The following is a 26,347-nucleotide window of genomic DNA, read 5'->3' as shown; positions in this document are numbered from 1 at the left end:
ACAGGATTTGCTGACAGATGGAATGTAGGGTGAGAGGAAAAGACAGGAACCAAGGACTAACTAAGCAGTAGGAAAAACAGTTTTGCCAGTAATTGAGATGGGGAAGATCATAGGATGAATAGACTTGAGAAGGATCAGGAGTTCCCGTCTACACATACTAAATTTGAGATGCCGGTTAGACAGCCAGGTAGGGATATTGAGCAAGCAGTTAGAAGTGCAAGTTCAAAGAGGGGTCCAGGCTTGAGAGATAAATTTAAGAGTCATTTACACTATGAGACTGGAAAAAATCACTAAAAGTATGTGGGTGTAGGAGAAAAGAGAACAGTTGAAAGATTGAGTCCTGGGGCATTCCAGGTGTGGGAGAGGAGAAGGAACCAACAATGGAGACTAAGATGGTACATTGGAACCCAAACCTCTTCTCAGTGGCCTTAAAAAGTAGCAGCTGGTGAAATGAGGGTAAACCCTGAGCTCATAGTTTGCTAGAAGCCAAATGAAGAAAATGTTTCCATAAGGGCCAAGTGACCACCTATGAGAAAAGCTACTGAAAGGTCAAATGGAGTGGTTTCAGAAAAGCATAGGAGGAGAGGAATGAGGGACATTAAAGATAGATGAGTCTTTCAAAAAGTTTTGCCGTAAAAGAGAGAGAAAAATGGGCCAGTTTATGACAGGGAAGAAGGATCGGTTTTTTAAAGGAGTTTTGTTTTTAGCTGGGAAATGTTAAAACATGTTTGTATGTTGATGGGACTGATCCAGTAAAATGAAAAGCTTGATTCTGGAGAGGGGAGAAAATCATTGGCCAATGTCTTTGAGGAAGCGGAGGTGTTGGGCACTGTTGCACGAGTGCAAGGACTGGCTTTAGCTAGAAGCATGGCCAGGTAATCCCGTGTAATAGGAGGGACCACTAGTACTGGTCGGTGGTGGAAGTTGATGGAAGACCCTTGATTGTTCCTGTTTTTTCAGTGACTGGTTAGCAAGACCATCAGCTCAGATGGATTTTCACATCTCCAGCATCTCCTCCCTCAAAGAGAAAGGAGGTTTGAAATAGTCAAGTAGGAGAGTAGGAAAGTGAAGGACCAGAGGAATGTCATTTAATAGCCCATCCACCTTAGGGGCCCACCTGGAGTAAACAGGCTGTGTTTGAAATTTGGTCAGTCCCTCCATCAGTCCAGTCATAGTCAAAAGTTAGTTTAACTGGTATTGTTTGTTGGTTGTTATTTGGAGAAAAGGTTGAGAAGGGGAAGGGCGCGTATGTGTAATTCAAAACATGAGAGAAAGGGGTGTTGAAGGTATATATGCGAGGAAATGATTATCATGATTGACCCTGGGGTTTGAGCTGGATAAGGAGGAATTGAGGGCTGCATAAGGGTAGTGGTGAGGTGAGATGGAAGGACAGGGAGAAATTTTAAGAGCAAAGGTTATGGGATCTTTAGGATTAGTGGTATCTGGGCACTAGAGGGAGTAAGCTGGAAAGAAAGATCATCTAGTTGATATTAAAATCATCAAGAATTAGGACACGAGTAATGTTGGAGATGGGGGCAGTGAGCCAGGAGTTAAACTCTTCAAGGACTGAGGACAGCAGTGTGGAGTGGGGTGGGTGTACCGGGTGATGCCACGAGATTCAAAGCACAGGAGCAAGGAGAACCATCCACTAGCAGGCCTAGCTGTGGGCCCTTCTTTTGTTTCCTGAGCAAGAGACTAACTTACATTTTCTGTAATTCATTAGCCCTATAATCTAAATTCTGACTCCTTCTTGGAAAGAGTAACTGAAATAAAAGAGCAGAATGTGTGAAAATTTTTTATTTCACAAATATTTGATTGGTGCTTCTGTGAATTTTCAGTGATTCAGAAAACTGACTTAACCTGTCATTTTAAGATAGTTCTGTTCAGTTTCGTGTTTAACAGTATAGCTGAGTTATACCTCAAAACTTCTAACATGTTTTGGAAGGAAAACTATGCTGTATGTTCACTTTTTGTAACTTTGGATTGCTTATTTTGTGTTGGCAGACATGATACAAAGACCATTTTTTTGTGTGTGATTATTGGGAACTTAATTATTTGTCTAATAAAGTTTTCGATGTTTGGTTGTCTCTCCTTTTTTCTAGATTACATACCGGTTACGGCACCTCCTTCGAGCAAGGTGTGATGCTTCCCCAGTGACCAACAATACCATCCAATTTCACTGTGATCCTAGTTTCTGGGCTCAAAATATTATCAATTTAGGTAGGCTATTATGTACGTTTTCTCAAAGTGTCATTTGTTTCTGGAACTTTAAATGATTATGAGATTATTGCAAATGTATTCCCTTCCACCCCCAAAATGTTTTTATTATCTTGTTTTAAAGACAGACTTTTCACTAGTATTTCATTAGTGTGTGTATATGTGTGACACATGCATGAATATAAATACGTGTAAACATGTGGATGATATGAAACATCCTTTACATTGACTCACAGTGTGTCTGGACTTCTGCATTTTAGTTTTTTCCCCCATAGAATCTTGCTTGTACTGTTAATTACATATTTATAGAATGGTTGATACAACTTTTGACTTGTGACTGCCATTAATACAAGATTTTTTTTTAATATTTAGAATGTTTTCTGTGTGAAAACAGTATTTCTCATACAATTATTGGCTTACTTGCTCTTGAGACCCAGTCATCAGGCACCTAACGGTTCATTTGCTTTATCTTGCTCGGGAAGACTTCTCATTTTTTTCTTTTGCCGTTTATGTAATAACTATATGTTTTTAAACTTCCTAATTGAAGTATAACATGCATACAGATAAACGAATTTTAAGTACTAGAACCCACTGAATAATCGCCAAGGGAGACTACTGTGATGATATTTGGTAACATCGACTATCCTTGCAGGCAGTCCAGCGAGTAGGAAGTGATTATTTATCTTTCTTGTTACATTATATGCTAGTAGAAAAAGTCTTCAGTTTTTACCTCCTTTCTTAATTTCTCATAAGGAAACTATAGAAACAGAAACGTAAGAATTCCCTACACATTCTTCATCAACCACCAACATTCCCTTTGATGACAGTTTGGAGGCTCACTGACTGTTTCAAAATCATCAGAGGTGGTTGCTCTCTCATTCCTTTCCTAAGCTAGAGTTTGGGTAAGAAAGGAAGAAATGGCTCAGAAGAGAGCCAGTGCTTTCCAAACACACCAGGAAAGGAAGAAATAGGCTTACTCAAATCTCATCCTTACAAGGAAAGAGCTGAAAGTGTGGTAATAAGGTGACCCTTTAAAGGAACAGTGGTGAGATGACCCCTGCAACTCAGTACAGGGGTCTGAGTACTTTAGAAGTACATATTGATTGATTGATACATAGCAGGCAACTGGAATCACACATGGTCTGACCTGTATAACTAAAAAGAAGCATCTTAATACAAAGTGTGTGTATAAGTAACTATCTCGTATCCTGCCCCATCCTCCACCGCACCTTCAGCTATGCAGAGAGCCCATCCCAGTTACACGTCCACACAAAGTCATATGTACAGTTGTAAGCATATCCCTTAAAACGTAGACTACGTGATGTAGACCTATGTAAAATTAAGAATATGTATAACTGTACACACATAAATGGACATAGTTTTAGATAAATCTACATCAGCAAAAACAACAAAAAAAGCACCTCCTGTTTGTGAGGAGTTTGTAAAACAGTATCCTTCACTGTAGGACTTCTCCATGCTGTCATATACGGCTCTGTAAGTTGTCATTTACAGTGAGATTTACATTTTAAATCTTCCAAGAAGGAGATGAGTTTCCCAAACTTGTGTGTCTGTGGCTTCTGAGAAACATGTTATGGAAAAATACTGATATGGATGAATATTCAGTTAATGTCTTGGTGACTTTGGGTAAGTTGTTCAGTCTCTCTGACCTTAGATCCCTTATCTGTACAAAGGTCTTTAACAGTATGTATAGACCTACTGTCACAGTACCTAATACATAGTAAGTATTTAATGAATAATAACCATATTTTTAGGATGTGTATGCTTAGTAAATCAGAAACATTTAATTGAGTCTCTACTGTTGAAGAAATCAAGCTTTGCCTTATGCTAGGACCAGACCTATTGGAGGTACCTTTAAGCTCTAACAGTATAGTTGTAAGCCAGAGTTCTCTGTCAGATCAGTAACATGGTGTGCACTGTGACAGTGTGAAGAAAATGTCAGGTTTGCTTGTTTTGATACACAACAGCACTTCTCATAGTATGGTCTGAGTATGGGAAAGACAGAGGCCTCCCTTTTCTAAGTATATATCCATGTGGGGCTGGATTTGCTTCATGTATTTCAACCTAAACAATATTTTATGACACATAATGCAGAAACAGAGATGAGAGTTCAGCTATTAAGTCAGACATTTAAAGAGATGTTCAAAAATGTAAAATAGTGCCACTCTTCACTAAATTCTTTTGAAAATAAGTTATTTTTTCCATAAAAATGTGTTACTAAGGATTGTGATCTTTAAATGAATTAGTGAGAAAAATATTTTATGGGTGTTTTTGGTGTTTTGTTTTACTTTTTTTTTTTAATTTTGGGAGGTAGTAATTAGGTTTTTTAATTTATTTATTTATTTTATTCATTTTAATAGAGGTTCTGGGGATTGATCCCAGGACCTCGTGCATGCTAAGCATGCTCTCTACCACTGAACTGTACCGTCCCCCAAAATGTTTTTAATTCTGATATGTAGTTTCAAATATGGTAAATTTTGATTGATAGGACCTACATAAACAACAACTCTTTGGGACTTCTTTTTTTAAGAGTGTAAAGGTTTCCTGAGACAAAAAAGTTCCTTAGCAGTTCTGAAGATCAGCAAAAATAGCCTTACAAAATATAGTATTTCACTCTCAGAAAATCTTTAGAACTTAACCTTTTCTCTCTAATTAGGTTCTTTAGTAATCGAAGATAAAGAGAGTCAACCACAAATGCCTAAGCAGAATCCTGTCGTGGAACAGAATTCACAGCCACCAGGTGGTTTATCTTCAAACCAGTTATCCAAGTTTCCAACACAGATCAGCCTAGCTCAATTACGACTCCAGCATATGCAGCAACAGGTAATGGCTCAGAGGCAACAGGTGCAACGGAGGCCAGCACCTGTGGGTTTACCAAACCCTAGAATGCAGGGGCCCATCCAGCAACCTTCCATCTCTCATCAGGTAAATTTGGAAGCAGGCCTGTCCTAACTTAGATAATTGTAGTACAGTTGTATTCAGCAGCTCTTAATAACCAAGTCATCCATCATCCATGATTTAAATATGTGAATCTATAAAAATTTATCACATTAAGGATCCCTGATTTAACTCCTAGTTTTTAGCCCTTCTCAAAATAAATTAATGGTTTATTTAGCTGGGACATCTATTCTTATCTGCTCTTCATCATCTTCATATTATAACAGAGGGTAAATTATTGCATTCTTAACACATGCATATGGTTGATGGGAAAAGTTGTGTACCTGTAACTCAATTCTTATATTAGTGCTTCAGAATGACTGATACTTTAGGTATCTGTTCTCTGTAGGGATGCAGTGTCTAGAAAAGCCACATGGCATCTTTGAAACTAGGGCAGAATGAGATGGAAAAGGGCAAGGGTGTGATTCGTTAGAAGTCTACCTTTTTCAAACTTTACTTCTCAGCAAATATTCCATGAACCATTCTTACTTTTACTAGATATAAAATAATCTATTTATTTTAAATCCAATTTTTGAAGATAAAAGGTTTATACACTTTGTTAAATAGTTTAACAGTCCTGCTCAGGTTAGATGTGGACATACTTAGATTTGATAAAGGAGTGGAATGTCTAATTCATTAAAAATTATTATCTTCAGTTACTTTTATTTATTAATTTATACTCTCCCTATTTCTCAGAAGGGTTTGAACTGATTTACAGTAAATGACACAAATGAAATGGCACAAGAATTAATAAGTATTAATAATGCTCAAATAAATTATGCAGAATTAAGCTAAGAATTCTTATTCTGCTTAAGAACAAAACATAGTTCAATTTTTGTCAACCGAACAAAAAAGAAACAGGATTAATATCTGTATTATTTAATAAAAAGAAAACATGCCATTAATTAGGGGAAATTTTTACTAGTATTTTACTCACACTAAGAGGAATGTATAATGTGGTTCTTTATGAAAAAGCAATTAAATGGCATAATTTTTTGGTAGCAATTTTATAAAACATACAGATGATTTTCACAGGAGTCTTACTTGAACCCTGAATAAAAGTTGTGGGCTTATGTAGATCCTGATCTTGTTAATTTGCTTCTGTGAAGGCCTGAGGTGCTGTATTTGAGATTTACGGCTGTCTAGTAAATTGATAAGAAGGCATGTCAAATCCAGGAGAATATTAGTATGACCATTTGATTATTCCTCTCATACTTTGTTTTAACCTAGGTTTTTAAAGGAAGTAAATAACAAGCAGTTTAAGAGGTCTTTGGTGAGTGTTCCATGGGAAAAGAATTGTTCGCTTTAGGTACTAAGAGTGCAACTGGCAGAGCAGAGAGTTTAAGAAAATTGAGGAATAATTTTGTTACTACCTCTGCAGACTGCAGGGTGATATGTTGCAGATAGACTGCAGAGGACCAAAATTTTTCTGAAGAAAAATGTGAAGGGGAAGAGAGAGAGGAAATAATTAATTGTTGAGAGCCTAGTGCTAAGCATTTGCGTGGTTAATACTTATCTTAAGTGTCTGAGAGATGGTAAAGTGATTTTTATTTAATACTTTATTAACCTGAAATGGTATAAATCCATCATTTGTACTAATTCCCTTTTCACTAAGAAGTGAAGAACTAAGGCAGTTAACAGATACTATGTGACTTGGTCACATTCTCATAAATAGTTATTTATATAAGCAGTGACAAAACAGAAGTGACCTCGATCGAGCCATTTGACTGCTTATCTCAGAAATTTGCTTTGATCTTATCATTCCTCTCTAAGATTTACTGGTGTATAATATATGTAATGTACAATCTCTATTATACAGCCTAACTTTCCCACTTGGAAAGACGGTTGACTCTTGAACAATGCAGGGGTTGGAAGCGCTAACCCTGCATGCAGTTGAAAATCCACACGTGGTGCCTCCCTGTCCGCTGTTCCTCATCTGAGGATTCAGCCACCACGGATTGTGTAGTACTGAAGTATTCACTATCAAAAAAATCCACATCTAAGTGGATCTGCACAGTTCAAACCTGTGTTGTTCAAGGATCAACTGTAAAGTAGTTTTCTCATCTTTTGGTCATTAACCTCACACACTGCTCTTTTCCTATCTCCTCTCAATAGCTCCTGGACCTTCTTTCAATATTCTCTTCTCTCATTTTTTATCTTCTCTCTGCCAAATAGCCACTCCTACATTATTCACTCATCAATTTTCCCTCCTCTCTAAACTTTTACACTGCCCTGCCCATCTACCTTCTTAGTTTTCTAACAGTTTATTTGCATATACATATGGGAAAATATCTGTCTATAATCAGGTGTGTATGAGTGCCTCTTTGTGGAGGTGTTCAAATCTTACTAAACATCTGTCCATGGGACACAGGTACATTTAAAGGACTGCCTCTGAAAGTCACTTATATGACAGTTCTGTTTCTTCTTTCTCTGAAGATGAGCCATGTAATCTGAATGACTGAGGGGTTGAGTGATACAGTGGTGGAATACATAGTTTGATGACTGAGTGGTACAAATTGATAAATCTTGTGCATTTCTGTTTATTGAGCAGTATATATTATACTCCATCATACTTCAGTGGACAGTTCTAAGTTTGTTAGCTCTAAGTATGCTATTTTACACTTACTGGTTCTCACTCCTGGGCCAGATGTACTGCTATGGAGATACTCTCATTCATATGTATACATTAATTCTCCCAAACAGTGGCTGGATGTTAAAAGGACATCTGCTATCCTTCGTGGTTATACATAGTTGGGAATTACTGACCTAGGATAAAATTAAAACTGATAATAATAAAAGTATTTTGAATGAAGATGAAGATAATGATGATTATATGTCAGTTTGCTTAGGCATGCAATTATTTTTCTATTCTCTCCTTTTTTTTTTTTCCTTCTTGTGAATTAATTGACTCCATTTAATTAAAAGAGCACTGGTTTTGCTATTTCTTTTATACTCATAACTAGTTCCTAATCTTATTTTGGTTTCAAGTTGCTTTTCCTGTCACAGGGTTCTTAGAAATTAACTCAATCAACTAGGAGTATAGGAGAGGGGGGAAAATTGTCTCACATCTCACCACACTGTGATTCTCTGATGGCAGGGTGGACATCCAGTCACACACTGATTTCTCACAGAGCTCAGTACTCTGGCATCAAGTGTCATTTCTTGACTGAAACAACATATAAATCTCAGTCAGGGTAAGGGGTGTGAGAATAGGGTGGGCAAAAGATTCTATAAGTAGTCTTCTCCTTTTAGGATCATTTTGGGTGCTTTTCCACTTTTTAAAAATTGTCTCTTGGATAAATTTAGAAGTTTTCCACTATTTCCACTACGATTCCCCAAATCTTTCCTGTTTGTGTTTCTATGATATAAAATCCTTCAAACCACAAAACTTCAATAGAAGAATCAAAAAGATTACTCTGGCTTCAATCTCATGCTTCTTTAAAGTTTTGACGTTTTCTCTGCTTTTCTCTGATATGTTTCTATTCTTCACCTACAGAATTTCCCTTGGTCTTGAAATAGTATTTAAATCTTTTCATTGGGTCTGTAATTGCTAGCCACTCTTGAAAGTTACTGAGGGTGAACACAGTGCCAGCTGATTTGTAAGAGAGGGGAAAGAAGCAATTTACCCAGGAAAGAAGAATAAATTCTGAAAATAGAAGAAGGAAAAGAAAAGAAAAGGGGCAGAGCTATACTTTATAGCTGTCTGCCTTCACAGTGTCAGAGTTTAAGGGGGTGCTTCTTCAGCCTTATAAATTCCACATTTATTTGTCCCATTTTGAATGTGGGAGTTAATAGTTCCATTTCTAAGAAGCTCTAATCATACAGTTAAGAAGTATTTACTTTGCAATTAGTTGCCAACCGTAGAGAGAATTGGATAGTCAAGATGAGACTGGCATATAAGATTACCTTTTTCTAGAACACTGGTCTCATTTTCTAGGGCTAGCATTTGTAAGCAAACTACGCTTGCCTTCCCAGCCCTTACCCTATCCTGTAATCACCCAGTGTTGTCCTTGAAGGGTTTCCTTTCAAAATCTATTTTCTTTTGGGGAAACTCATCCTCTAAGCTGTAATTAGTACCTTAACCTCCAGCTAAACACATGTTTTGGTAATGACAAATTTTGGATTAAAGCCTTAGTGCTGCCTTTTATGAGCTGTGTGACTTTTTTCAGGTTATCTAAGCTTCTTTATGTTTAGTGTCATAAGTTGTAAAATATGGGGAGGGTAGTAACAAGATAACACATGTAAAACGCTAATCACAATGCCTGCAGTATAGTTCAATCTCAGTAAGATTCATAGGTTTTTAAATGTTACTAATACAATCTGTTTTCATTATTGTTTTATTGCTTGAAGTACAGACCTTGGAGCCAGAGTACTTGAGTTCAAATCTCAGCTCCATTCCTTCCTATCTTTGTTAATCTTGGGCAAATTATTTAAATTCTCTGTATCTTAGTTTCCTTTTCTATAAAATAGAGATAATCCCTACCTCAGAGGATTATTGTAAAGATTAAATGAGTTAACACATGTAAAGCACTTAAAATAGTACCTGACATGTAATAATTGTTCAAAAATGTTAGCAGTTATTATTCTGCCACCATGTTACTTTAGGAGGTTTGAGGAGGACAGTTCTTTGCAGAAGATAATCATCAGTGACTTAGAAAAATACCAAAGACAAGTTTTCCCTACTTCGCAGTATGGCCTAGATCCAATCCTGGTGTAACCTACTTAGAATTGAAAAATCCTCTCCCAAGTCTCCTTCCTAATAAAACTTCTTTTCTTTAAAGTGCTTATATCTATTCTAGAAGGCTGTCCGCTCCCCCCATACCCTTGTTGTCATATTAGTAAATGATTCATCTGTGGCAAAGTTGCTGTCTTTCTGTAAAGTTATAAAATAGAGTTCTCTATAATTTGTCTTTCAGGAGATGATTGTCACTGAATTGGTTTAATTTCTTTTTTCCAGCAACCCCCTCCACGTCTGATAAATTTTCAGAATCACAGCCCCAAGCCCAATGGACCAGTTCTTCCTCCTCATCCTCAACAGTTAAGATACCCACCAAACCAGAATTTGCCACGACAAGCAATAAAGCCCAACCCTCTGCAGATGGCTTTCTTGGCTCAACAAGCCATAAAACAGGTATATATGTTTACCTTCTCTCCTCGATTGCTTTTTCTGCTTCTCTCTACTTTAGAATCACAGTGAACTTACGGATAGAGCAATGGTTATGAAGAGCAAGAGCAAGCTTTTTTCTCTTTTAAATAAACGAGAGTTACAGTTTATTATTACAGACCCAAGGAGACAAAGCTAATAGAAAGAATCTTGATGGTTTGTAATTAACAAGCCACTTATACAGAAGTGAAGGCCCAGAATAATCATTGAGTCATAGGTATTAATTTTTGCAATATTGATGTGTATTCCTTTTAGGTCAGTACATTAAATTTCCTAAGGCAGAAATATTCTAACAAATACAGGTTGCATACTTCAGAAGAGAACAGTAAACAAATTTTCAGAGTGTTTCAAGGAGACTTCTTGGAAACAAACTTATTATCACACAGTTTTAGTTTGGACTACATGTATATCTGATAAAGTTTAATATTTAAGGTTATATATTAAATCTGAGAAGGTATAATATTTATATTCTTAATGTCTTCAGGTAAAAAATTTTTTTACGCATTATATTATCTTTTAAAAAATAAAAGTTTCCCCTGTGCTTTGTCTTCTCCAGGCACTTATGTCAAGTCTTTCCAGCTTAAGACTAGGAGATTGATTTCAGCTTAATTTTTTTGCCCAGACCAAATTAAAGAATATGATGCTGTTCCCATAATTCTGTGACATTCATTTTGATCAAATGATTTGAAAGTAATATTCTAGAAGTACACATGCTGTGTGTATATGTGTGTATGTGTTTTATAATTAGTTTGACTTTGATGTAATATCAGTACATTTTCTAAAATAATATTTTAATTATTTTCAATAAATTTTATACCTATCTCTATTTTATCATGAGAAGTGAGGTGAAAAGGTCAAGCTGTAGCTTGGTGTTAAATTGTTTATTTTCCTAATAATTTTGTGGCCTTGTATACATTTATTCTTTTAAATCTCATTTGCCCCAAATAATAAGTGAGTGCCTTGCAGAATTGTGTTGAGACTTAGTACTAGTGTAGATAAAAGCACATTCTGAGTGCTCTAATGTTGACATTACCTCTTCCCTATGTATTATTTTTAGTGGATAGACACATACTCTAAGAATGTTTTTTAAAATGTTTCCTGGTCAAAAATCTAAACATGAATAGATAAATGAACAAACTAGGAGAAAATAAAATATAGTGAGGAATTTTGTTTTAATTGGTAGAGTAGCTTAACAATTTATAGTATACTTATACAATAGAAATGCATTTTAGCTATTAAGAAAGTGCAGTAATCTATATGTGATCTCCTGAGTATATTATATGGGAAAAAAATCAGATTTTTGTGAATTATTCTCATTTTTGTGTTTTTGTTTATTTTTTTTAAGTCATATACATAGGAAAAATCTGGAAAGATTCACATCAACTGTAACTGATTATTCTGTGACAGGGAGGAGAAAGAGAGGTTGATGGTGATATGAGAGGTGGGTAGGTGGTAAAGATGCCATTCATATTCACAGGGTTTTTTTCGATGGAGCATATAAATTAGATTTTTAAAAATTAGAATATTTCCGACACTGTCACTATATTGTGTAGTTCATATGTAAATGATGCTGTGTTTGGGAATTTTTTTCCCCTGCATAGTCTTAAAATACCTCTTAGTTGGTTTTCCTTCCCCCAGTATTTTATTTTGAAAATTTTCAAACATAGTTAAGTTGGAACAATTGTATAGGGGACGGATTAGTCTGTTTGCCTTCTTACTTACTATCGTTATACTCACTTATCCATCCATCCATCAAACCTTATTTTTTTAGACAGCAGCAGAGGTCATTTCTGTGTACTTTAGCATTCCTAGTATTAAAGTATTTATCTCAGCCTTTAACATAAATGACAGGGTGTCCTCAGTTGTGTGTTGATGCTTAATTACCTGTTGATATCTGAGAAATGAGTGAAAACAACCAGACAGGAAACCTGAAAGCCACGCTGTGGGGCTAATGTTTGGTGGCTGAGGTTCTGCACTTGTATGAGGGCTGCTAGGCATGTTTGTTAGGAGAGTTATTAGTGTCGCCATCTTTAGGTAGTGGCCCAGTTCCCAGAAGATCTTTCTGTTTTATGCCTCAAATGCAGGGCCTGCCTGCTCATTGAAGCCCTCTAGGGGGAGAAGGTTGGTGGTGGCCAGAGGCAGCCTGGGCGGGAAGCTCAGCATTCAATGTGTGTATGGTTTCTTAATTCTCATTGTCAGTGCAATACTTCTGCCTTCAACTGAGCCTGGTGCCCTTCAGTGCAAAGACATTGTTTTACCTATTCTAGAGAATAAACTTTCAGCCTTCTATCAAAGTAGAGGACATCCTTACTATCTTGAGGTAGCTACAGATAAAACAGGGAAGGAGTGTGACATTTAATCCTTCTTAAACAGACTCAATAGATCATCCTGTAATTTTAGCCCCAGTTTCACCTCTTATGCTCCTAATTCCCAAGCTCCTAGGAGTTCTGCAGTTAATGCTGGTTTACTTCTCTGTTTCCTCACTGCCAGCTTAGGTTTCAGCTTTATCAAAGTGACCAATTCATTTGCTTTTTGTCCATTTGCTTTCCAGCTTTCAAAATGCGATTTCTGTCTTCTCTCCTGTTTTCTTTGTCTTTATGGGTCAATACCTTTTAAAAAAAGTTTCCCTTAACTGTCATTTTAGTTTCAGGTGTATCAGGTAGGGACAGAAAGAAGAAAATGTGTATTTTTGCCCTCCATCTTTACCTTGAAGTTGCTGTGTATATATTTATATTGATTTTCCAATGTGTATAAGCTTTCCAAGATTGGGTACTGTGGTCTTCTGGTGTATACTAACTGTTGTCTTCTGGTAACAATCAGTGCTTTTCATTTTTTATTTTTGGACAGGACTGATGAAAAATTATGTATACCTGTGCCCTCTCCCCTTTCCATTAAAATTACAATTGGATTCAAATAGCACATTCTTCTTTTACTGTGTTTTGTGTCTGGAACAGGGATTAGATGGACACTGTATGTGACAGGCCTGCTGATAGAACCTTTCTTCTTTCCTTCTTGCCGCTACAGTGGCAGATTAGCAGCGGGCAGTCTGCCCCATCAGCTGCCAACAGCACGTCTTCGACTCCTTCCAGCCCCACCATTACTAGTGCGGCGGGATATGATGGGAAGGCCTTTGGTTCGCCTGTGATTGACTTGAGCTCACCAGTGGGAGGTCCCTATAATCTTCCTTCTCTTCCAGACGTAAGTATCCACAAATGTCATACTAAGAATCTTTCCAAAATTTTAACTGAACTTGAATCTGGTAAAAGACATGGATTTGTTGGATTATAGGTTGTGTGTGATTTTAGAAGTTACTTTTATCCTTTAGAAATATTGTAACAGCAAGAAAAATAAAGAGATTAATGTTGACACTTGAACATGCTGCAGAATATCTTTCAGGGCACTGGAGTTAAAAGTGTAAATGAAGGATTATGGTGATGGAATATGGAATCGAAGCTGGGAAAGGGGAAAAGTGAGGACATGGGAGGGGTACTGGAAAGCTGAGCTGCAGGGATGTGATATATTAGAATAAGGTTAGAGAGGGAGGCTAGAATATAATAGACATCAGAAGAGATGGAGACAGATTTAATAACAGAAATGAAAACATTTTTTTTTAGGTTATACTGACTAGTGCAAAATTACCTCTGATTTCTCCTATATTTAAATTAAGTATATTTACCCTCTAAACTAACTTTGTCAGTATGACTTCTTAAAAAATCTTTTTCAGAGGCAGAAAATGTAACATTCTATAGGCAGATCTCCGCACATAAGTTGGTACTTGTTTTACTGATTCTCATCCTGCAAGCTTAGGTAATCATGCATACAAACATTAAAAACTTTTAAGAAATCTTGTAAGATTGTGAAAGAACTTAAAAATGTTTCATTGTTTAGTTTGGTTTTCAACTTACTGAGATCCACTAATAGTTCCTAAAAGTTGCATCATAACTTTACCAGTTATTTTGTTTTTTAAATAGTTGTTTTATACTTTAAATGGGTAGAATACCTGTATTTTTCATGCATAGGTGGTACATATGAAAACTTCTTTTGTCTCATTCCTATAATTTTATTTTAGCTTTTAGGATTACTCCACAACGTAAATAACTTTTCTTACATTAAGATCTAACAAATCCAATCATTCTGGTACTTTTTGCACACTGAAAAATATTGGCCAAGGCAATGCCCAAAGAATATTAAGCATAAATAACCCTATGTGCTTCCCACCTCCCCCAACTGAAAGGGCACCCACTAGAAGGACATTTTCCCCTGCAGTCCTCAAATACAGATGACCCTTTGTCCACGAGCCTCTGGCAACTGGAATTCCTCATCTGAACCACAGAATAAAGAAACTGATTTGAGTGACTATTTCCTGAATCCTCAATCCTACCAAGGATGGTTCATAACTAGTACCATTCTAGATGCAGAGGCAAGAAGTAAATTCATTATATACCATCTGTGCCCTTGGACGGTAGGACTTAATTTTCATGAAGAATTTTGGTTGAGAAATGTTAGAACTATGTTAGACAATTGAATTGGATTTTAATCACAGAGACATTCTTAGGAAATAAATGATATATTTAAACATTAAAATACTTGCATCCAAAGTACTAAAATCTTATTCAATAGCAATCAGTATTTTGGCCTAGCAGTCAATTAGGAAAGAAGTGTTATTTATATAGCTCTCACATTAAAGAAAGAATCTGTAAGTGATCAATTTTTTTCCCACCAAACAGTAATAATGTATTTAAGTGAAGTTAGTGTTCTGGAAATGTTATGTGTGGACTTACTTCATCTATCTAGTGCAAACCATGGCATCAGTTTCCAAAGTGTAGGCCAAAGACATGGGGGTCCCTACAACCTTTTCAGAGGTTCCACAAGGTCCTTCCTGGGTAAGACCAGATTTTCTTCATATTCTTCATCCAAAACCACGCATCTCAGCAGACTGAGTACAGAAGCAGATGTAAGAATCCAGGTGGCTATTATTAAGCCAGACACTAAAGAAATTTGCAAAATGTGAAATTGTGCTACCCTTCTCACAAAGTTTTTTTCTTCTAATTGGTACCTTTTGTTACTTTTAAATAAATTAAGAAAAAAATTTTAATTGTTAAGGGTGCAACACAATACTCCTTTCTCCTGGCTTATGACTTCTGAGATAATGTGACTCAGTATATTTTTTAAGATGGTATATTAAGAAATGTGAAAGCTTTTTTCAAGATTGTTTATGGGGAAAGTATGCATCAGAACTTCCCAAATATGATATTTGCATATTTTATTATTTGACAGTAATTAAACTATTAAAATTTTCTTACGAATTTAAAGTAGCTCTTAACTTGCAAAGTCGGGATGCCATGAAATAATTTCTTTTCTTATAAGATTGACTGTTCAAGTACAATTATGCTGGACAATATAGTGAGGAAAGATACTAGTCTCGATCATGGCCAGCCAAGACCACCCTCCAACAGAACTGTTCAGTCACCAAATTCCTCAGTGCCATCTCCAGGCCTTGCAGGTAAAATGAACTTCATTTAATTTTATCAGTGTTTTTTCAGTTTTTATTCTACTTGAATTTTAAAAATCACCCTCCCCCCTCCTTTTGTTGTGTGGTTGAGATGGGTCTGAATTTTGCATACTCTTTAAAATTAATGTGCTTTCAAAGTGGGAAGCAAAAGGTAAACCTCTGTACATTTTCAATTTCAACAGAATTTAGAGACATTATAGCACTCCTAGAAGACAAGCAGTCTTATAGTTTCTCTTTTTGATAAGTTACCTGTACTATCATGTCTCTTTTTGGATGGAATGTGACGGTGGGAGTATGACTGGACAAAACGTTTCTGGAAACTATTTTGGCAGCATTGCTAAAGCTCACATTTAGCTGGTACTGACTCTGTGTCAGCCTCTGGACAAAGTACCTTCTGTGCATTGCCTAGTAGAATATTTGCTTCAGTGCCTTCCATTAATTAGCATCTGTGTGGCTTGCTTTCTTGGACTACTTTTATCAGTCCCTACCAATGTTTTCTTGTCCTCTGTAGCTTTCACTGTCACCAGTGTCCTCACTAAGCTCCTACCCTGGTTACTCTAACATGGGACATTCAACAGTGTCTGGAGAGATCTTTGATTGTCACACCCCTGGATGCTATGTGTGGAGAGATGCTACTGGCATCTAATAACTGGTCGAGGCCAGGGATGCTGCCGAATGTTTTTACAGTGCACATACAGGCCTCCCGCGTCAAAGAATTTTCTGGCCCAAAATGTCAATAGTGCTGAGGTTGAGCTGAGCCCTGCTAGTTGAAGGAAACCCAAACAGTGCTGGGAGTTCAGCAACTACTTATTCTTTTGTACAATTTCATTATGTGTTTCCAATTTTAGTGTAGTACTAAGAACATTCAATAGGAATTAAATACAGTTATTAATTCACTTTATGAATGTGTATGATTTCCTTCTCAGGACCTGTTACTATGACAAGTGTACACCCGCCAATACGTTCACCGAGTGCCTCCAGCGTTGGGAGCCGAGGAAGGTAAACTGACTTAATTTATTCTCTAGTGCATGAAATCGGTGACGAGATTTCTCTTGTCAGTGCTCAATGTGCTTTAGTACTCAAAACATTTTGAACGACATCCTTTATTTCCAACTTTTCAATTAAATTTTTAATAATTATTATATGTTAATTTAATTAATGGGTTAAGTTAAGTACAATTTTATCTTTAAAGATATAAAAATGTATGTAGAAAATAAAATATCTCTGACTTTAGCATAATAGCAGGGAAAACAGAAATGAAATATGTGTAACTCAGCGTACTATGTAGGAAAATGCACAAGTAAGAACTTAAGGAAAACAAATAATTTGGGGGGAGGTTCTTGGAACAAATAATAATTTTATACTAACTTTGGTGTTCTCTGACTTTTCTAATGGCCAAACATTGATTCTGCTTTAAAATAAATTAATTTACAGTTGTGGAAATTTTATTGTAACTTACTGATTTATGCATCCACTCATTATGTCTGCCAGTTTGTCCTAAATAGTGAACCCAATTCTTACTTTCCTAATCATTTGGAAGAAGCCTTCTCTGAAGGGAAGAAACTTGCCTTTAATAACTATGAAAACATAGTAGCTGTCTGTAAAAGGCTTATTTTAAAAAACTACGTTTTTTAAATAGCAGAACACCAAAAAATTATGTCCCTAGTTAATTATGTTCACACTTTGTGACAGTAAGTCTTCAATGTGGACCTAGAGTTTTCTTTGTCACTGACTAGAGAAGGAAGTGGGAAAACCTAAAATAAAGTGCTAATTCTGAGATAGTTCTGAGATCTGGCTGCCTAATTTTACAGCCTCAGGATATTGAAGTCAGTTTTCTTTTAATTCAGGTTTTATTTAAATTTATTTAAATGTCTTTCCAGGTATATAATGTAACTATTTAGATAGGTGAATATTTAGTACATTTCTTAATACATTATTGAAACTGTTTTGCCTACAGCAGATGCATTTCAGTTAAGGATCATTTATGGCTGATGTAACATAGTTACCATTGCTGTGAAGATACAGCATTATCCCAAAAGCTATTGTTATACTTTGAGATACTTAAGGTAGCTTTCTTAGACTTTTTTCTTTCTTTCTTTCTTCTTTATACTTACAGCTCTGGCTCTTCCAGCAAACCAGCAGGAGCTGATTCTACACACAAAGTCCCAGTGGTCATGTTGGAGCCAATCCGAATAAAACAGGAAAACAGTGGACCACCTGAAAATTATGATTTTCCTGTTGTTATAGTGAAACAAGAATCAGATGAAGAATCAAGGCCTCAAAATGTAATTTGTTATGATTGCAGTACTATTCCTATTTAAGGGATAGAATGAGAGAAACTTTAAAATAGCTCATAGAAGATAAATGTAAAGGCAGGGAATTGTCAACCTAAAGGTTGAAAAATTTGAAGAAATCTCTCAGTAAATTAAAACAAAAAGATTGATTGAATGGAAAACAAGGAGAAGAGTTTAAAAAGTCAGAGGCTTAAACAAGGAGGTTGGGCATTTGAAAGAGTGAATGGAGTAAAACACATGGAAGGTAATTGCCAGAGCAGTGATACAAGGAAACTTCCTGTTAACTGAAGGGCATGGGCATCTGAATGGAAAGGGCCTACCAAGTATCATAACAATTAAATGAAAAGGAGACTCAGGTCATATCATCATCAGTTTCAGAATACCAGGATTCTAAACAGGTTCTAAAAGCTTCCAGAAGGAAAAAAACACCTTATACAATGGATCAGACATCATAATGTCACCAGCTCCTCAACACAGACACGCAAAGCTGAAAGACAATAGAGAAATATCAAAATTGTGAGGAAGGATATTTTGTAGCCAGAATTCTGTACCCAGGCAGATTATCAATTATGCATAAAGATTAAATAAACATTTTTAGACATGTATGCAGAGTCTTAAATTTTTAATTCCCATGCACTTATTCTCAGGGAGATATTTGAGAATACGCTTCATCAAAACTGAAGTAAACCCAGAAAGAGGATGACATAAGATCCCAGAAATGAGATCTAACACAGAAGAGAGGCAAAGAAAAGGGCAGTTAGCCCCCAGTGCCCCAGCTCCTCCGGTACACCCTGTAGCAGGACAGAAGAATCCATTAGGGGAGTATGTAATGGTGAGAAAAATGTTCTGACGGTATCGAGAAGCATTTTATAACCCTGTTGGAGATTGTGAGAATGACTTGGAGATAGATAAGCTAGAAAAAGAAGCAAATGGATTAAATTTAAAAATAAGGTAATTGAGGAGGGGAGGTTATAGCTCAGTGGTAGAGAGCATGTGCTTAGCATGCACAAGGTCCTGGGTTCAGTCCCCAGTTCCTCCACTAAAAATCCATCTATCTATCTATTTAATTACCTCCCCCCAAAACAAGCAAAAAAAGTAATAAAAATAAGGTAATTATTTACTCATAGTAAAAACAAAAAGATAAAAAAGGAAGTGTACTCATAGTACATTCTGTGCTTATGCAATGCACAGTATTTATATAGTCATAATGATGCAAACACCTTAATACAAAGATAACTAAAAACTAGGCATAATCAGGATATTACCTGAACACGCATTTGACCAAAAATTGATTTTTCGGGATACTTACTTAACCAGTACAGCAGTGATACTGACCAATTGGAATAGATGCTGGCTATGAACAGTTACCACTGGTGCCAACCAACTAAAAAGAAATCAATGCTTAATAAAACTATGCTAAGAGGTTGGTATAAATGGTGTGTGTAAGTATAAGAAGGGTGTGGAGAGTCAGGAAGGAAAAATTTAATCTTTCACAGTAGGGAAAATACAAATATTTAAAAGTGAAAATATGTTTAAAATAGGAAATTTGGGAAAATAGAGTCGAAGCGTATTTAGAAATACAGAAGTAAATAGCAGAAGAAAAAGCTAAATAATTACCTTTAAAGAATGATATTATATACCCATGCTTTTAACTACTTCAACATTTTTTTAAATGTTTAAAGGAGATAATAGATTATGTTTTTAATTTGAAGTTTTCACCTCACCATCCTAGGCTTCACCATAGAATTTAGATTCATCTTAAAATTATTAATGGCACCTGGAGAGGTGAAATTACTTCTAAGAATTAAAATAGTATACCTTTTTTTTGAATGATAAAAATGTACAGTAGGCATGTTTTGTGTTTAGGTACACTTTGAATTCACAGCTCTAGTAAAATGTATATACATTTCCTGACGTTGACTTCTGCACTATCCACCTGTTCTCTCATTTCTGTAGCCATCAGCAGATTCAAAGATTTTTCCTGTATTATCCACACCTCCTTACTGCTGCTGATCTTCTGTTTTCAAGATATTTTTCAGTAGAGATCTATGTCTTCTTTACCATTAGGACCTTTAATACAGTTAGCAGTAAACATTCTTGTCTTGGGTCTCATGCATATTCACAGACTCCTTTGAAATAAGCAGGTTCTCATGAGTGAGCAGTCTGCTGTCCAGAATTGTGCTAATAAAGAATGCCAGTTCAAAAGATACAAATACGTATGTTACCTCTGTCCATTGCAGACCAACTATCCAAGAAGCATACTCACCTCCCTGCTCTTAAACAGCAGTCAGAGCTCTGCTTCTGAAGAGTCTGTGCCAAGATCCGATGCCCCTGATAGCACAGGAGATCAACCTGGAATTCACCAAGAAAGTTCCTCAAATGGAAAGTCTGACTGGCTAGATGCCTCGCAGAAATCACCGCTTCATGTTGGAGAGACGAGGAAGGAGGATGACCCCAATGAGGACTGGTGTGCAGTTTGTCAGAACGGAGGGGAACTCCTGTGCTGTGAGAAATGTCCCAAAGTATTCCATCTTTCTTGTCACGTGCCCACATTGGCGAATTTTCCAAGGTATGATAGTGCTTGCTTCCCTCTCTTACATTCCTTCACTATAAATGCAATAAACTTCGGATGATCATTGTAACATAAAACCTTTGTAAAAACTTAAGTAGAAGTCCACTTGGCATAAGTACATACTCCAAAATTGTCATCATTGGCTTTCCTATACCCTGACTCTTATTCCCTGTGCTTCTCTCAAAAACCTAGTCTGTTATGATGAGAAAAAATATATATAGCCCTTTAAATGATTTCAAGGGGATTTCCATAAAGAACATGGTCCTTATGCACAACTGCCATAATCTGTTGTGTCTTATTTACCAGGCATTGAGCCATATTACTTACAAACATCTTGAGTAAATTCTCAAACCCTATGAGGTGATGATGGTAATGAAGAAAAGCCATTGGATTGATCTCCTAGTTCTTCAAAGGCTGTCCTTTTAAAAATTTAATTTATAATTTCAAACTTAAAGTTGCAAGAATAGTACCAAGAGCACTTCTTTTTCTTGAATCATTTGGGGAAAATGTCACTTATGCCTCACATTGGCCGGAGACTGGTGCGTGTGTTTTGTTTTATTTGTACGTGTGTTTCATGCTCCTTAACTAGACTAAAAGTAACTCCTTTACCACTTAGGCCCTTGTATTGTATTTCTGCTCTTAGGCTGTCTCAGCATGGTGCCATGTACATAGTAGATATATGGTAAGTCCTCAGTGATTACAGTTTATGCCAAATAAATAATTCTGTATCACATTTGGCATGGAAGAGCTGGGAAAGAGAGATGGGGAAGAGAGAAATGATGCGTTAGGAACTCAATCAAATACTTTATCCCCCAACAGTGGAGAGTGGATTTGCACTTTCTGCCGAGACTTATCTAAACCAGAAGTTGAATATGATTGTGATGCTCCTAGTCACAACTCAGAAAAAAAGAAAACCGAAGGCCTTGTTAAACTCACGCCGATAGACAAAAGGGTAAGTTTCCAGCCTAGCCTGTTACACAGTCGTTTTGCTTGCACATTGTATAGTGATAGACAGGTACTGTGATGCAGAGGTGCTTTCCTCAAAGAAGTGTATGTTCAAATTCTGTACTGACTTCATTCTTCTTTAGTACTTTTTTCCCACAAAAATGTAAGAATCTTAAATAATGGCAAATTATAACGTTTTAATTAAATAAAATCACAGTGCTATACATTATTTTCTAGAAGCTTAAAATACTGTAATTGGACAAAGTTCAATTGAATATGTGTGCTTTATATATGTATTTATCCTGGATTTTCAGGCTACGTGTAGTGAATTTCAGTTTTGTTTTCTACTATGGATAAGTTTTCTACCTCAATTTGTTAAGAATTGTCACCAAAGAGATGGATGGGTTTTTCTGTTTACTCTTCCTGGAAAAAAATTACATCGTTTCCCCAGGTGGTACTAGGTTTATACTTCAAAGCCTGCTAATAGATTTAACTGCAATTAACATATAAAGCTACTAAGCCAGTACTTATTACTAAAGAAGCTCCTGTGCTGAATTACTAAGTAGAACAATCAGTATGAAAGTTGTCATGCGGGAGAGGGTGGGTGAGCGCTGCCACCACGACGCGGTGTTGCTGGGTCAGCCCATGAGCAGGGAGTAGCCGGGTGCTTGATGGCACCATCTGCATTCAGAGAGAGGCCTTGGGACCCAGCGCGCCGTGGAAAGCCTCCACCTCTGGATCTCTTAACACATGGATGTTCTTCTTTTATCGACCATTAATAATTCAGTACACAAATTGGAGAGATAAGTGGAAATTTATGTTTAAAGAACTTCAGATGGGTTTCTAGTGATGCTGCTTTTGTTCCTGTAATTACAAGGACTGCTCTCATATCACAGACACCCCAAAATGTCAAACGGTACACTGGAGTCAATGACTGGAAAGGTTATCAAAGCTCCAGGTATCAGTGTTTTTCTTGTATTCATCTGGTTTTAATTTTTATCCTGGTACTTTGAGACCTGTAATGGTGTTATTAAAAATTAGCTGTGACTTCATTATTTCATTATATTTTCTTTCTTTTTTTTTTTTTTTAATGTGTGTGCAGAAGTGTGAACGCCTACTTTTATTTCTTTACTGCCATGAAATGAGCCTGGCTTTTCAAGACCCAGTTCCTCTAACTGTAAGTATTAATGTCATTTTGTGCATTTTTGCACAGTGAGATGATTTTTCTAAAACTCGATTTATGAGAATCTAGTTTCTACCATTTTTCAATAGTAAGTTTCTTATATTAATCCAAATCTTAAAGCTTATTCATACCTACTGATGCTTTGATCTTAAATACATCTTAATATTAACAAACTAGCCCAAAAGTTATATTCATTTCTCACATATTCTTTTTTCTCAGCTAATGTATTTTACCTCCCATTCTCTGGGATGATTTCTACCAGTTGTTTCTCTCAGGAGTTTTAGGTGTATGTCCTAAGCTGTTGGGGGAAAAAACTTGCCATCTGAGATAAAGACCTCCCCAAATTCTCTATGTGTATTTTGATTTCTAGGTCTAGACTTCAAGTAATGAGTAGTCTGTAACAATAGAGGGAGAGGGGTGTGTTTGTGTGTATGTGTGTCATCAACTTCACAAAGCTTCATATTTAAAGTTTGATGTGACTTTAATGCATAATTTTAGAATGCCAGAGAGGACTCAAAATAAGTTTTTCTATTTTCTGATGTCTGAAATTCCTTTGAAAAAATTAATAGATTTGTACAGTTAGATAAATTTTTAAAACTTAATGCAAGGTTGGAAAATAAAACTGGCTTGGTAAATACATCGAGCTACTAAACAGTTAACTTCTTTCTTGAAAACAAGTTTTGAGAAATTGAGATAGGAAAAAGAAATACAGCTGACTCTTAGAACAATACAGAGGTTAAGAACACCGGCTGTCTCCACAGTTGAAAGGCTGTGTATAACTTTACAGTCGGCCCTCTGTACCCACAGAGTCAATCAGCCACGGATCGTGTAGTGTTATAGTATGAATTTAATGAAGAAAATCCACATAGATAAAATCCACAGTTCAAGGATCCACTATAAATGATTTTTATAGTGTAGCAAAAAGAGGCAGGGCAAAAATATGCCCATAAGAATGGTATTCACTGAAAAATTTAACCTGGAACTTGGTGCTCTTTAAGATGTTGACTTATAGTCAGGTCAAGGAATCCTCTTTACTAATAGAAGAAATTTGAAGAAATTGACTTATAAGAGAGTAGTATTAAAAAGAAGAATGTTAACTTATGTATTTTCATTGACAATTTTAACTTTCCGCTATCTACAATGCTTATTACACCAATATAAGTTACACTAATAAGTTGGTGTTAGTAACAGCAGCAGCAAAGTAGCCCCCTTTTTCTTCATATATATTATCTCATTTAGTCTTTACAAAATCCTGTAGAGTGGTAGAATGATTCCTGTTGGAAATACAAAGAAACAGTTTCAGTGAAGTAACTTAGCCAAGAGTACACTATTGAGTGGCAGAGCTGGGGGTCAAATCCAGGTTCAAAGCCTACCTGCTAAAACACATGCAGCAAAAACACGTCCAACCTTACTGGAAGTAGTACTTTTTCTAGTGATTGCTTTTTGCTTAATAGTGAAGGAGAGTAGTAAGAGGGAACGTGTGGTAAGTTTTTTTTTTTTTTTCATTAAAAATAACTGGTGAAAATTTTTGATAAATGTGAAACTAAACATTTATCAATGTGTGGAAGCCTGCAGAAACTCCCTGAATAGATTTCCTTACCAGTGACAAAATGGTACAGAGAAAAGCAATGAGCACAAGCTGAATGTTACACTACTACCTGTAGGATTTATTTAGAACCAGGTAGAATTTAGTTATTTATTGTAACATCTCATGTCTTTTGAAAGGTGCCTGATTATTACAAAATAATTAAAAATCCAATGGATTTGTCAACTATCAAGAAAAGATTACAAGAAGATTATTCCATGTACACAAAGCCTGAAGATTTTGTAGCTGATTTTAGATTGATCTTTCAAAACTGTGCTGAATTCAATGAGGTGAGAAGAAAAAAAAATATCAATTCGAAAGTAATATTATACCAAACACCTTATGAACAAATGAGGAGATCAAGATACTTATCTACAGTGGCATAAATTTCCAAGGAGACTTATCTCCACATCTGTCAGACCGACAGCCGTTTGTTGGTAGTTTGTTCTTTGTATTGGTTACTCATTCCAGAATTCCACATTTCATTTAAATTGTTCTAGAAATTCTTGTTACATGACTCTGATTCTGGCTTCTCTTTGCTCTCTCTTTGTTAATCCAGTCCTGCTACTACCACCCTCATAGAATAATCCAGATGAGTCAAAGCCTCTTATTTATTTTTTATCTGACCATTAGCTAGACTTTGTCTAGCTCCAGACTATTTGCTTTATATCAGTGCTATACATAAACATTTTCCCCCAAACAATCCACTGATATTCACAATCTTGAGGTAAAAGGGAACAAAAATGTGAGAAATCTACTGCTTTTGTTGACTATTTAAAATGTTTTTCTTTATTCATATTTTAATTTTTATTCAACAGCCTGACTCAGAAGTAGCCAATGCTGGTATGAAACTTGAAAGCTATTTTGAAGAACTTCTGAAGAATCTTTATCCAGAAAAAAGGTTTCCTAAACCAGAATTCAGGAATGAATCTGAAGATAATAAATATAGTGATGACTCAGATGATGACTTTGTACAGCCCCGGAAGAAACGCCTCAAAAGCATAGAGGAACGCCAGTTGCTTAAATAAGCAGCGCTGTTGGCGTGTGCTGGTTTTTAGATTTGTTTGTTTTCAAAAAACATTTTGTCAATAATTTAATTATCATTACCAAGAAGAATTTGTGACCACTCTTAAGTTTTTGATGTTTACTAGACTTTGATTTCCTTAATAATCCATTTCTTTTAACCTTCTTATTAAGAAAGAAAGAAAAAGAGGGAAAGAAGGAGAAAGGAAGAAAGAAGCAGCATCAACAACAAAACAAAAAGACATTCTTCCCACTTACTGGATTTCAAACTGCAAAATGGAGTGGTAGCTACTATAGGAAGGAGATAGACTTTGTATGAACCCTAAGTTGAAATTTTAATGTGATTTGGATGTGTAAGTTAATCCATTTTTAGAAAATACCACTACCCATTAATTATGGACCAACCATGAGTTAGGTGTACTGTACGTAAGAGCAGTGCTCCATGAATATGAGTGGTGATAAAAGTTCTATCCTAGGATGTCCAGCAGTGCGACGAAAAAGTAGATTAGATGCTATGAAGAAGGCACCTAATAGTACATAATGTAAGATGGCGACTGTATTAAAGGAAAAGCAGGAAAACAAATGTTTGATTTTTGGTTTTGTTTTTTTCTTGTCTGTAGAGGTGTTTGGTATAGCAGGTTTTCAAGGCCATTTTTCATACATTTCTAAATCTAACTTCTTCCACTGAGGAAGAAAGTGTACACATTTGGTTTTGCTGTGTGTCTGTGTGGTTTGTTTGTTTTTTAGCTGTGCAGGTGATCCTTTTATAACAAGACTCATTGTTTGCACTATGGCTTTTAGTGGAACTACCCAAAATATGAAATACAGCAGTGTGTGCCGTATTTGATGTGAGTATTCTTCAACTTACACCCTGTTGGGCATTAAATATAAATTCCC

At 36.1% G+C, this 26,347-nt stretch overlaps 1 protein-coding gene across 2 annotated transcripts in view; it reads left to right on the top strand.

Annotated features, from left to right (window-relative positions):
* Positions 1 to 26,033, top strand: part of TRIM24 (tripartite motif containing 24) — an 81,583-nt gene extending 55,550 nt beyond the window's left edge. The window contains exons 8-19 of one of the 2 annotated variants that reach the window (XM_074366957.1): positions 2,103 to 2,220; positions 4,892 to 5,058; positions 10,130 to 10,303; positions 13,361 to 13,534; positions 15,704 to 15,839; positions 16,775 to 16,847; positions 17,965 to 18,133; positions 20,383 to 20,711; positions 21,534 to 21,666; positions 22,762 to 22,836; positions 24,568 to 24,717; positions 25,246 to 26,033. In XM_074366957.1, the coding sequence (XP_074223058.1) occupies positions 2,103 to 2,220; positions 4,892 to 5,058; positions 10,130 to 10,303; positions 13,361 to 13,534; positions 15,704 to 15,839; positions 16,775 to 16,847; positions 17,965 to 18,133; positions 20,383 to 20,711; positions 21,534 to 21,666; positions 22,762 to 22,836; positions 24,568 to 24,717; positions 25,246 to 25,455 (1,908 nt within the window). In that variant the 3' untranslated portion in view covers positions 25,456 to 26,033. Of the gene's footprint in view, positions 1 to 2,102; positions 2,221 to 4,891; positions 5,161 to 10,129; positions 10,304 to 13,360; positions 13,535 to 15,703; positions 15,840 to 16,774; positions 16,848 to 17,964; positions 18,134 to 20,382; positions 20,712 to 21,533; positions 21,667 to 22,761; positions 22,837 to 24,567; positions 24,718 to 25,245 lie in introns of both variants that reach the window. The other variant, XM_074366956.1, reaches the window with a different exon arrangement.
* The last annotated feature ends 314 nt before the right edge of the window (positions 26,034 to 26,347 follow it).

Source organism: Camelus bactrianus, chromosome 7 (genome assembly GCF_048773025.1).
Source record: "Camelus bactrianus isolate YW-2024 breed Bactrian camel chromosome 7, ASM4877302v1, whole genome shotgun sequence".
Lineage (NCBI taxonomy): Eukaryota > Metazoa > Chordata > Mammalia > Artiodactyla > Camelidae > Camelus > Camelus bactrianus.
The sequence above is the reverse complement of the archived record's forward strand: the minus strand, read 5'-3'. Positions and strand labels throughout refer to the sequence as shown.